Source organism: Lepisosteus platostomus, chromosome 17, assembly GCF_059453375.1.
Source record: "Lepisosteus platostomus isolate fLepPlt1 chromosome 17, fLepPlt1.hap1, whole genome shotgun sequence".
Classification (NCBI taxonomy): Eukaryota; Metazoa; Chordata; class Actinopteri; order Semionotiformes; family Lepisosteidae; genus Lepisosteus; species Lepisosteus platostomus.
In genome coordinates this window covers 26,079,634-26,093,735 of record NC_142627.1, presented here as the reverse complement: position 1 = coordinate 26,093,735, position 14,102 = coordinate 26,079,634, and the positions used below count along the sequence as shown (strand labels likewise).

Here is a 14,102-nt window from a genome sequence, read left to right as displayed (position 1 = left end):
GTTTACAAATTCCAATTCCCTCTTTGGATTTATGAATTTGTTGTAATCCATAAATGTGGAAAAAGAATAAGAACTGGGAAATGGTTTGAAAGATTAACTGGAATTTAAAAACTGTAATTTACCTCAATCAATTGAACTGACTGAATATTCAATTATTCAAATTTAATATAAGCATGAATATGTTTTAATTCTAAATACAATACTTCAAACATTCACATTCAGACTTTCAACAATGCTGTTTTGTTAACCTTTAATGCTTCCAAAAGAGCAGGTACTTCTTCTCTGGCCAATAAATGCAGGGCTCTGCTGAGCTCACCAATATTTTAGTTCCCAAGCAAATCAAACGATTCAGCTATACCTCACAAGATTTTCAATTATTCTTTCTGAGAGCCCAATGATCTAGAATGCAAAAGCCTCGAACCATAAAAATATGGGGTGATTGATCACTCTGCTACTCCAACCTTATATTGGAGAGCTGCACAGACATGCACACACATACATGCACACAAATTCAAACATATACATTATTGCAGAAATTGCATTTCACACCAAATTACTGTTTATTTGCATTTTGATAAATTAATTTAAAATGGTCTCCCTAAACTATCCATTTGAAAAGTTTAAATTAAAATGTACTTACAACAGTTTCATTCAGTCCACTTTTATCGTAGTACTTTTTCTTTTCATATTTATCCCTGATGAAAAATTCCACAGCTCTGAAGAGGATCCAATTAAGGGAAGCAACATGACTCCTAGAATGTCACACTCATCATCACAGAGAGAGCAATTAATGAGCACCTCTCACCTTGCCATGAGAAAACAAAACAGTACATTGAAATAAAAGCATTAGAAATGTTTCCTTATGGGCCAATGGTGACGCACTGCATCCAATTTAAAATTGTTCACAGTCCTGAGAGATGTGTGTGGCTCTACGTCAACAGATAAAATAGCCATATCTCTGTCTGAAGATTAATTACAAATTTCAGTTGACAATTTCTACTAAGACCCCGAAAGAAACACCATCTAAAAATACTTACAGTAGTGCCATGAAAGGAGTATGGCAAAACATTCCTGGGATGATTACAAAATACAACTGATGCTTTTAAATCAACTGAAATATCCCCATTTTGTCTTTAAATTAATAAAAAGTGGTACAGTATGTGCTTTATTACTGTCTGTTTTGTAAACTGTTCTTTGGTTGTCATGTAAAGATGGCATTTAATAAATCTAAATAATATGCTTTATTCATAAATACAGGCTTCATTGTGCATCGTGGAAAAAAAAGAAAAAGTGTGAGAATAACGCAAAAGCATAACCTTTTGCTGAGAGAATTCGGAGAAATGGGATCTAGGCTTTGATCCCCTGCCACCTGCGGGATGCAGGCTGATTAAATCCGTGGTTCAGAGGCATTATTGGATTTGCACCTTCATGAAACTTTGATCACAACACAATTGTACAACTAATAAAAAATGTATGACTGCGGGGAAGGAGGAGGGAGTGAAATGAGACAAAAGATTCCTCCAGCGGTAATATCGTACAGAAACCCACTCATCTGAAAATGGGGAAAAGGACACTGTCGTAGTTATGAAATGAAAGGCAGCAACTATGTCCCCAAGCACAGAGGAACATGTTTACTGCTTATTTTGGAAAATTAACCAGGAGGCCAGGATACCAGGACTGCATTCAAACCCATGGCAATCACATTTACACAAAATCATTAATGATTTACATTTTGGTATATTCTCATTAATCTGTACAGGTGTGCGAGGATTTTGTGAATGATCTTTTAGTAATTTCCTTATACTCTTATCAATAAAAACAGTACTGATGCATGATCAGGAGCAGCCAAGAACATTTTTGATGGGTTTGTTACACTACTACAGCACTACCAAGACAAGTGACAGAGTGGTATTCTACAGCTATCCAGAACAAAGCTGTAACTCTTACATCTTTTGAAAGAAGAGAATGCAGATAAGACAAAACATATTAATATAAAAAATAGTCACTATAATAACACTATAGTACAGTATATACAATGACTTTTGCATCTTTAAAACAATTTTGGCACAAGGACACATTTATTTTCTACCTCATCCGTCACTCTAGACTGTGATACACTCTAATCCCCAAGTTAACCAAATCACCAAACATATTTGGTTATTGAATCAAATCATCAAGAAAAAGAAAGAAACTCCGATTAGAGATGTAGATTTTCCTGTCAAACTATTTAGAGCTATTTCAGAAAACTTTAATCAGAAGTATACTGTGAAACACCTTTAGTGTCCAGAAAAAGAGAGTTTGATTTTCTACAAACCCTGTTATTAGAGTGTTAAGCATATAAATCAACTGATTCACGTAACCATACTAAACAATATAAGTGAGATAAAGGCATCTTCTTGGACAAATTCAATTACAGGCCGCAAAAGCACAGGGAAACAGAGTACGGTATCAGATGAATTATCAGACAGCTTCAATTAGAATAATACAAGGGGAAAACCTATTAAACTTACCTATAATATTCAAGAAGAAAAACAACTATTACTTTTTTCCCACTGACATTAATTCATCATCGAAGAGCAGGTGAGTGTTGACCATACATACTTCAGCACCTGGTTCAAACAGTCCAGTACTCACTGTCAGCACATCCTTCAGGTAACAAACAGTTTGCAACACTAGGTTCTGATGTATTCAGTTTCTTCAACTGTACTGTACATTTCTCAATGAAAAATGCCAAAGTTTAGAATTGTATTACAGAAGTTGTTTTCTGTTGCTTGTATGTTCTGGAAAAGGAAGCATTGCTATGTGCCTGTAAAAATAGTTTCTCAGGTAGTTTTTCCTACTTTTCAATGCTTGTATTTTTGCTGCACACAAATCACTGACCCTTTAGTCTTAAGAACAAAAGAACTGATTCCATATGTACCAAACTTGTAACCAAAATGTTTTTTCACTGTCTTATGATCCAATCAATTTCTAAATAGAGAAACTTAGCCGAGTATGACTTTATGACTCAAGAATAATAATGAAATTTAGGGGTAAAACATAAGTTAATAATGTATTTTAAAATATCTTAACAATTCAATACATTTACAAGAAATATGGTATTTGTAAGTTTAGGTGTACTGAATTTTTCATACAAGTTCCTGAATTGGTATGAAATTATTTTTATGTTCTGTTTGGTGTCTAAAATCCCTATTGATGAGGACCATCCAGAGCACTTCATTGGTCTTAAGTCAACTGTGACTCTTGCCAATCATCTTGAGCTTGGGATTCTCCACATATAGTTAAAAACTGTCAAATGATTTGTTGTTAAAGTTGTGCATATCTGGATTAATTTATAATTATGGTGGTTTGTAAAATGTATTCACAATGTTTTCACAGTGGAAAATAAATCTTTTTAAACTTTGGAAAAAAGGGGGCTGTTATCAAATACTTGCTTTGCTGAGTGCACTCATTTTGCACAATCGTGTAGATTAAAAGAAGCAAATTAACACAGCCCCTTTTGATTAAATGGCTGGTGTCTTATTACACTCCTTTGTGCACAGAAACAAATGTCAGTACCTACCCCACACACAGGCTAGCATGTCTGGATAGCTGTATGGTACCTTAGTCTTCAAGACAGGTGACTGTATCCCTCTTTTTTCCCTCTCTTTTCTCAAAGCCCCAGCAGCAGCCCATGAGGATTCCTTTTAACTACAGGGCATACTGTAGTTCATATTTCCATAAAACATCATTCTACATCCTATACTGTACATGCACAAAATTTAAACAAGAAAACAACAAAATGAAATGGCTTTGTTAGGATACAAAACAAAGACAAACTATAAACAAACAGCAGTCTGGCTTTCCATATACTACAGTTAGTTAGTGCAAATAAAGAGGATACTGGTCCGTCTGAGGTCTTCTGAAGTTTTCTGGAAGATTGGCTTCATACAGTTTTCTGGCCTTAGTGTTGCCCATTTCCTGCACACTCTGAGGAACAGATACAAAGACAATTTACAGACGTTAGCAGAGTACTGTGTCTGAATGCAATATAATGACATTCTTGAAACTCTAAAGTACTGTTACCTGAGAGAGGAGTTGAAGGTTATTTTAGCAATTAAAATTGAACTACTATCACTAAGACACCAAAAAAGGGATTTATTCAAAGCAGTTTTCATAAAAGGGTGCTCTAAAGCTATTCATTTGGTGAACTGGAAATACTGAGCAGACAAATAAAAAAAGTGATATGTTAGTTACTAAGATATAGAAAAATTCAGAATCAAAGAAGAGAATATGATTCGTCATACAGCAGCATTAAATAGACTTAAAACTCATTTACATTAAAAAGTTGATTTTTGGAATTATTCTGCATACAATTAAAAGGCAGTCCCTTGCAACTGTGTGATTAAGGACTGGAAGCTGAAATGGATTTTTGAAAATTTACTGCTATGAAGTACAAGGTAGCTGTAAGGCCTCTTCATGCATGTTGGCAATGATTCAGATAAACCCTGTATAATTGTTTGGCTCTCATGTCTGAAACTTTCAAGCATCTCTGAATTCTAGTTCCCGTTTCACTTCCTTCTCGCTGGGTGAAATGGTACAGGGAATCCACTGACTTTTCACTTCTTCTCTTCTCACCTGAGTTAAGAGGCAGCACTTGTAAAAATGGCACGCTTGTGTTTATTATGATGTAACAAACAATGGGAGCAAAAGATTAAATTCTGAAGCTGAGGGAAACATTTTGTCTATTGTGTCTCCTGCAGAAGATGTTTCCAAACCTGCTAACGCACTGCTAATGCAAACAAAACTTTCATTAGGAGTTAAAAAAAGAAAAAAAAGTGGGAAATCTTAGATTAATCAAGCATATCTCTAAATTTATACAAATAAAACCTACTGTACTTATCATCTAATATGTTTTATTCTCTTTAATGCAAAAAGTACAGTTTTGACGTTGCTGCTAAAATGCTTTTGGAGGGCACGATATTCAAGACAACCTTTAAATAACTGTTCTATAACTAAAAGTTAAAAGTCACCACAGTTGTTAAAAATTGTGTGAAACTGAACAAAGCCCTGACAGAGAGATTGAAGAAGGTATACAGTATATTACAAGGGTTTAATAGCATATTCCTTTCTAGCAACAACAACTAACAACGCCTCCTGCAACACTGCTAATGAAACAACCACTTTCATGGATTGCAAAAGAGAGCTTTCTACCTGGATTTGTTCTGGTGTCCACTGGTCCAGGTTCACCGACTTCACTCGGGATATGTGGACTCCAAGGTTACGGTGAATCCCAGCACATCGGATACAGATAAACACACCCAGGTTCCAGGAAGCCCATCGTGGACCTGGATGGTGAAAATCAACAGCCAATTAGAATTTCTTAGAATAAATATATATTAATAATAAACAATAAATAAATATATATAAGATTATAACCTTTACTTGTCTGCACTGCCATACCTTTTAACCTGTCAACCTTTCTGGGAAAGACACAGGATTACTACAAGTCCTGTTTTTGTAAATATTCAAAGTTCATGTAGGGCGCAGTAATAAGTATGACAATGCCACTACTATAAGTCTCTCTGAGGTTACTGTAGCTCACCACAGGAAAGTTTCATGTTCCAACAGTTTTACAGCACAAAACTTTTCCAATTTCTGAAACTTTCTCCCTAGACTGTCAGGACGAGCAGTATCCTGCAAAAGAAGCTAAACATTTAGTCAATATACCTGACGAAAGCAAGAGGGATTCGGAAACAGAACTGACAATTACATGTTCAGTAACTGACATCTAGGGCTGCAGAAACTGACAGGTTATAAATCATCCAAGTTGTAGGAAAATGGATTTTTGCAGCACTTTGGCTGCCTATTTTATCTACAATTGTCAGCCATTTTGGGACAGACTTAATTCTAAAAATGTTTTTCTGATGCCAGATTTAAAATTAAAGATGTAAAATCACCTTTGATTCTGAACAGAAAAAAATGAAGAGCTATGCTACAGTGACAATATATCCATAACTCAACTAAAAAACCATCTGGAGCTTTTCCATAATCATCTCTATTCAGAAGAAGGAAGAAAGTTAATCCTCTCAGCCATTTCAAGCAAATGAACCAAATGCTCATTTTCTAAATACACATTTATCTATATTACTATTTTAACGGAAGAATGCACAGTGAAAAAAAAGGCTATTAGCATAAAATATTGGTCACTTCATTTTTTTTACATTGTACATTATTCATATCAAGTGCCAGATAGTCTGACATCAAGTGCTACCTCTAGTCTGAGCATGACATATACGTAACAAGATTTTTAAAATTTTAAAGCACTAGGAAAACAATTGAACGGTATGCATTGCAATTTATGAATCATAGACCAAAAATGAAGTGACATTGCTTTCATCATGGAATACTGCTTTGGGTAGAGTATGTGAATAATAACTCAGTAAAAGCCAGGCAGCAACAACAATAACAGCTGTTATAAAGGTTTTACTATTCCAATTTATCTTGCTTCACCTGCTGAACAATGGATGGCTTTTTGACATAAAATATCCAAAATGGCAGCACATCAACAATAATAAAATATAAGTAAAAAAGCAGGACTAGCTTGCAAAAGAACTATTGTAGCTGCTAATTAAAACAAACGTCTTTAATATGCTGTCTCCTGACTTTGTCACAGTGTTCAAGGTTTCTAAATGCAATTTCACTTCCTGTCACTGCTGTCCAAAGCGCACGGTTGTGACAGCTCTCATCCACAGGCATCAGCCATCATCGCTTCACTTCATCACTCAGCAGCTCGACATGCCAGGCTAGACATCACAGCTCCAATACACAATAAGATTCTTCAAGATACTACAATCTATTTTAGTCGTGAGACATAAAGTTGTTCAGTTTACTAACAAGACAGATATATTTAATCTGCATGCAATCTTTTCTTTACTCTGGCTGCACTAAAATTAACTGCAGGAAAACAAGTGGACAAATGCCGTCTTCTACAATACTTTAAAAACCACTAATTCCAGCACACAGCTTTTTTAGCACAGAAACTCTAATCCTAGGTTGTAATGTGGGGACTAAAATGTTGTAAATGATGTGGCAGCATAACACACTTCAAACAACACTTTTCATAGACAGCTTCTTTAAACTCAGTGTTACTTAGCTTATATCTAATGTATATCAACAATTTATATTTCTTCTATCTGGATTAACACTCTGCCCTGGGCTACATTAAATGTCATCTGCCATCTTAGAAATGATTTGAGACTTGGTTAACGTCAGGTGTTTACCAAGTCTTAAATCATTTCTAATTCTTTTAGAAAATCCTCTACAGTGTTTGATAATCCTTCTCTTTTGTTATTACCAATGAATGTGGGTAATTTACCAAGTAAGCAAGAATCTCTGATCACCAAAATAAATTACAAAGAAAAGTTGTCCAAGTACAGATCCCTTTGTCCCTTTGTCTGTTACACTCCATTAATCCAAACACAATCCACAAATATGCATTGTACTGTATATAATGACTATAGTCTGCACTCTAAGAATTAATTATTTATGAATTACACCAGAAAAACGTGAGTGAACAACAGGGCTCAGCTAAGTAAGTCTCTGCCCAGACTTACACTTCTTTGTGGTACGTGTATAATGAACTGAATACAGCCAAGGGAAATTTCCCACCCCCACCCTCAGAAGAGACAAGACAAAAATACAACCCTTTGTGATCTCACCAAATGAGTCACTTTGGACAGAGGAGAAGTTCAACAACAATATGGTTTTCATATTAGGGCATATCTGATCTTTACCTAGTCATCACCAAGTCTTAACAGCAGATAAATCTAACTTCCCATGACAAATAACACACATAAATTTTACTTTGTCATTATTTATAAAATAAGTGGTGTACTATCTTTCGCACAACACTGTACATGCTGGATGATGGTCTAGTGTGTTAGTGTGGATTTAAAGGCAATGTCACCTTGTATTTTCAACTCCCAAAACACCAGCACTGTCTAAGGTCATTCATAAATCATCAGTTTGATTCAAACATATGACCTACTGTGGGTATTGATTCTCCATATTGGTTATAAAAGGAATACTGCTGAAACAGCTTGCACAATATTAATCACAAAACTCTCTGAAGGTTATACTGTACCTATTATACATGCTTTACCTTTAAAATAAGTGATAACCATAGTACCAATTGAGCATAGAGCCTCACACTAGCCTGAAGTGTATAAGATGGCTATTTTAATGCTACTGTACATGCACAATAAGATTTTCTATACTTATTCCATGTAAATAATGTAAATGAAATAACAGCCACTTCTGACAAATAACTGATTTACAATAATTCGTAACAGTTCAATTTGTTTCTCAAGCTTTTGTTGCATGTGTTGTTTCACTTGGTATCAATCTATTCTGAAAGGCGCTCATCTGTTTAATGACTGTAAAGGCTAAATGTCCATTAGTACACTGTCCATTTTGATCAAGGTGTGAATGATTCTGTAAGTCACCTATATAAGCTATAATACCAATTCATGTTTTTGCTTCATATTATATAAAAAATTAGATAGGCTTTCCAAAGTATTCCACAAGATCTGAACCAAAGTTTTTCCGCTGCCTGGTACAGGGCCAGCTGGAACAGCAATAGCAGTTCTTCCCTCTTCTTGAAAGAAAGCCCATATTACTTTCTCAATGTCACCCTGCTATAACGAGAAAGAATTTGGCAAAATTAAAAGTAACCTTGTTCTCACTCAGACCATTCAACTATACAACACATGTGCTGGAGTATTTGTTTGTATAATAATTCCTATATCTATACTTAAAAGAAACAAATCAGAATATGCTTTTTTAGGATTTTTGCACGTCTACAAAAATAAATACAAAGCAAAAGTCTCAAAGTCTTGGGTGCTGACTGTAATCATCTTCAAATCACTTCCAGTTCTGCATGCATGTGTGTGGCATAATTATTAGAACTATTTCAGAACAGCTCTGGTATGTATTATGTATTCACTATAAGAAATGTAATTGGAAGCTTCTATAGTAGCACATTTATGAACAATACTGTATGATAAATGAAATGCCAATGTAAGCGGTGCACAGTACAGATATTTATGTCTTCTCATAGTTGATTTCCAACAGCATGTTAAGAATCATCAAGTACTTTCATTGTACACACATTTAAAGCTGAATGGCAAATTGTCCATAATTAGGCCTAAGGGATACAATGCCTAAGAATATTAGGAAGGTTACAAACATTTGGGCCGCTTGGTACTTAAAAACAAGGCATCAGCTTCAGCAACATGACTGCGTACCTCGCTCTACACTCCCACAATCCTGCACTTCAGTGCACTTCTAGGTAGTTTTCCTGAACTGTGGTTCATGTGTTACTGCACTGGGTTGACTTCATCAATGTCTTTAAGGATTTTGAATACTGGGCTTAAAGGAATGTCCTAGAATAACAGGCTTAGTGACTTTACTATCATTGTAGTACACTTCTTTAAGCCCAGAATGTAGCTGGTTATCTGTGCTAGACTGATTTCAGAGCAACAGTTTTATATAATGTGGTTACCAGAACTGCACACAATATTGTAAACAAGATCACTATACAATTTTTACATAACACCCTTGACTTAAACAATTATTTTAACTATACTTCACTAAATTATATTTGCCTTTATTAGTGCTTCACCATATTTATTTTGTTGACCTAAGTCATGTAATAGGTTGCACATGTCCACATTTAACATCATCTGCCAGGGATCATCCCAGTTTTGAGAGCTGTGGTTGTGCTCTCTTGACATTCTCAACCATTGGACTCATTCACCTCCTGACAAGCTTGAGAGGACCAGCAGGTCTCTGCAAGTCTGCAGGTGCCTGGCCAGTGAGCTGGTCCAGGAGCCGCCCCTGCACTGACAGGTGGGGGGTACTGGCCCTGCTGCAGCTTAACTTGCAATAATAAACATAAGGGGGCTACTGGACTGCCCTTGGCAAGAGATGGCTTGAAGGCTGGGTGATCCCTTGACTCAGCTGTTTAGAGTGAGTTGGTAGTAAGGCCAAGGACATGGGCATGGGTCCCTTACAGATCGAATGGTGTCACCTCTGGAGGTGACTCAATGGGTAATAGTACTCACTCTAATAAAGGATGAGTTCTAGGAACGTGGGTTCGAGCCTGGGTCATGTCACTAGCCAGTTGTGACTGGATTCCCCAAGCCACCTTGTGCAGGATGGGGTTAGTTGGCCAGGGCTCTCTCAGTATCCCTGCAGTTTCCTAGGTGCTGCTGTTGGTGAGGGTCTGCCTCTCCTCTGACTGGTGCTGAACTGCCAGTATGGGCATGTGTTGCCTGTGACAATCGGTGGCAGAATGGAGGAGTCCGCCTGCACTTCCTCATTCTCCCCCGTGTGCAGTAATGGGGTTTGTAGCTATAAGCCAAGTTGTAGAAAAACACAACAGGTTATTCCAAATTAGACAGGTATAACAAAACTATTCTGTGATTCTAATTAAAAAAATACTCAGAGGTAGGAGGAAAAAATTTAAAATATAATTCTGGTGCATGAGCTAAAGCTTATGAAAAGTAATAGATATATGTGTGCTGTGTGCTTTCTCAAATCTTGTGCTCAAAATGAAATTTCATCAGCAAAGAGTGTACTCTACCTTCCTTTCTCTTTGTAAAAATACATTATTTATGAACAGGACAGTTTTTGAAGAAACAAAAATATAATTACCACCTCTACAACTCATAGGCACCAGACAAGGTGAATCATATTCACTATGTACTATGTACATAGTTCACTCTTTCAATTTCAGTTCTTAGAAAACCTGCAGTGTCTTCTTGAGGAAGGCACACTCCTGCTGGAGTAGCTGTGTGTGAGAGTTTCAGTAAGGCCTGCTGTGTGTATCACAAAGCACTGTGGAAGAAAAAGCTAAGAAAAAAAATGGGAGTCAAACAACAGAATCACCCATATCCCTGACCATCTATTCTTATACAAGCTTCCAGCAACATAGACTGTGAAGTTCTTTCTCATTTAAAACACTTTTTTTTTTACTGATTATGCAAATTGCTTATCTACTACTGCTCAGAATTTACTTTTACAATTACACTTTGTATAAGAGTAACGATACAGGTTCTTAATGCATATAAGGATTATACATTATATATTTTGTGAATTCTTTAAAAGCGAAAGAGACATCAATCAGATATTAAGTAAGCACCTCATCTATACCACGGTCTACAAGCGAGTACCTCATTCACCCCCTCCCTCTATTATTTGTAATAGACCATACAAAGGAAATAACTGTCATACTCTACATTTTAAAAAACAAAAAGAGCTAATATGCTATAGGAAACTTTACATCATACATTTAAGTTCTTAACTAATGTTGGTAAGAGGGTAATGTACTGTTATGATACGACAACTACTGTCACTAAGCTTCTCCTCAACACTTCTCCACATAAACAAACAACCTGGATGGCCACTTCAGAGTCTACTCATCATCTCTGCTGCTGTCATCTTCTAAACTCCTGCAAGACCGGTCTGCTTGTATTAGAAACACAGGCTGAAAACACGACAGCTCATTTCCATCAGGAAAGCCCAGAGATGACGGAGGCCCAGATGCCTGTTGTCTTTGGCTCAAAGACTTGATTCAGCAACAACCAGAACTGTGAGTAACAACGGCTGAAGAGCACCAGCACTTTCTTTAAAATATGCAAACCAGGATCTGATTGATACAGGATCAGGCTATGGCTGTGGTTGGGACTGATGAAGGTGCTTTTAAGTACAGTAAGAGAATTCTCTCGACTACAAAGGAAAGCCACTAAGAAATCAGAAGCCAGAGAGTGAGAACTGTTCTAAAGTGAAACCATTGTAAATAATGGAAGAAAAAATTTGAAAACTGGAAAGAAAACCTTCCTTCTTTTTGAAATGGTGCCACTTTTTACAGCTATCATTATTAACCAAATATTACCACATAAACAGCGTATTCCAAATCAAAATCTGCTGTTTCAGTCTCGTGTATTTAAGACTACACTAGTACATACACTAAGAAGGTCTAGTTCCAATCTGTGTGGTCCCTTAGTTATGTGGCAGTGTTGCTTCTGATCTATGGAACCCAATTACGTTCTCAGGCTTAAATGTAAGTACTGCAATTATTTATTTATTTAATAGGGGCGGTGTGGTGGCTCTGTGGCTAAGGATCTGCTCCTGTGGCTGGTTGCCGGATCGTATCCCACGGCCAGCAGAGGAATCCTAACTCTGTTGGGCCCTTGAGGAAGGCCCTAAACCCCAGCTGCTCCAGGTGCACCATATAGATGGCTGACCCTGCGCTCTGACCCCAAGCTTCTCTCCCTGTCTGTGTGTCTCATGGAGAGCAAGTTGGGGTATGTGAAAAAAGACAAATTCCTAATACAAGAAATTGTATATGGCTAATAAGGTGATCTTATCTTATATACAGGGCCAGATTTTCCTGTGGACAAACATTCTACAGTAAGAGTATGAAATTAATCCAGCACACAGGGAAAATAAGAACCATAGTTGTAGTCTAATTACAACTGAGACTTTTCATAAACAAATTATACATTAAATATAGCATAGTACATAGTACTAAATGCCTGGTAAAGCTAAACAAACAGTGACAGTATCTCAGAAGGCTGCAAATTCACTGTTGAAAATAATATATATAAAATAATATACAAAATGTATAGAAACTTTCAAGCACATCTGACCCTGAAAGGTGCAAGCCTACAGTAAATACAGGGCCTTAATGGTTCTTTCCCTAGAAATACAAATTACAAAATGCAATTACAACAACTCCTCCCCAGAGTGAAATTATACCATTGGCTTGTTGCCATGGGAACACATAAGAAAAGAAGTCTAATATGATGATTTCAGTGTGTACTAAGAATGTAAGAGATGTTCTTATTACAACTATGCAGCACAGGATCAAGAGTATCGCTTTCAATTACATGATGGTAATTGTACTGTACCTATAAACCAGTTGGAAAACCAGAGATCAAAACACCCACTTCCAAGACATAGCGGGGGCAATATAAAATACATCATTTAAAGCTTTTCCTCTGGCATTTAATTTAAGTCAGGCATCAACTAATTTTGTAGTCAAGCCATAACTGGCTATTGTGAGTAATTGGCTAATTACTTTTTTGTGTTCTACATTGTCCATAACACCTGTCTCTCATTTGACAGGCATAGAAGCACACCTTATTAAAGTGTTAGAAATGTTACATCTCCTAAAATTAAAAAACATAAACAAATGCTGTCTTCCACTTGTTAAATCTTTCTCCTCTTACAGTACTGCAGCAAAACAAGAGGCAGGAGTATTTGGAAATGTATTAAAATAAAGGGTAAACTAATTGGAGTTTTGTGCATTTTCCTCTAGGAGACATAAGTTCTTAAAATCAGTAAGATTTGTAGAAGTGTAGTATAAAAACAAGCTTTGTGTAATCAAATTTTCCTAACCTACAGGGATAGAATTACCATAATGTTATTATGAACTGAAAAGAGGTAAAGAAATTACATGTCTCCTTTCTCTGAGGCATTTTAAAGATTTATTCCTATAAGACCTACATATTAAAAGACCTTTCCAGTGAGGATTATTCAGCATAGTGTGCTTGTAAATCATGTAGTAAATCAATTAGAAATTAAACTTTTATTTTAGCTTTTGGTATTCATTGCTATTCAGATTCAGTAGACTTTCCAAAAAAGAAACACAGAGGTGGTCATTAAAGAACAACTGTAATATAAAAAATGACCAACAGTACAGAAAATATACAGATATGCACCAAACATACTGACTTTCACAAGGCCAAGCAGGCCGAACTAAAAAACACAGCCCTGTGTGGGGAATTCCGTTAATATTCTGTTAAATAACCTCTGCATTACAGAGTCATTTTTAACCTTCTTTTTTAGTACTTTGGGAAAATAACTTCCTGTCACTGCGATACTTTAACCTAGTTAAATTAATATGCTTTACCCACTAAAGATCGGCAGCCACCCAACTAAGGGCTTCTATGTGAAGCTGTCAAAGGTCTCAAAACATTTGATCGGTTTGAGTGTTGAAGTAAATCTTTGGCACTATTTTTTAAAAACAATTCCCCCACATTAACCTAACAAAT

At 36.2% G+C, this 14,102-nt stretch overlaps 1 protein-coding gene across 3 annotated transcripts in view; it reads right to left on the bottom strand.

Annotated features, from left to right (window-relative positions):
- Positions 1–14,102, bottom strand: part of smap1 (small ArfGAP 1) — a 96,117-nt gene that overhangs the window by 53,181 nt on the left and 28,834 nt on the right. For all 3 annotated transcript variants that reach the window (XM_088610514.1, XM_088610516.1, XM_088610515.1), the window contains exons 2-4: positions 5,194–5,327; positions 3,884–3,969; positions 641–716 (exon numbers count right to left, since the gene is read on the bottom strand). In XM_088610514.1, the coding sequence (XP_088466640.1) occupies positions 641–716; positions 3,884–3,969; positions 5,194–5,327 (296 nt within the window). The remainder of the gene's footprint in view (positions 1–640; positions 717–3,883; positions 3,970–5,193; positions 5,328–14,102) is intronic.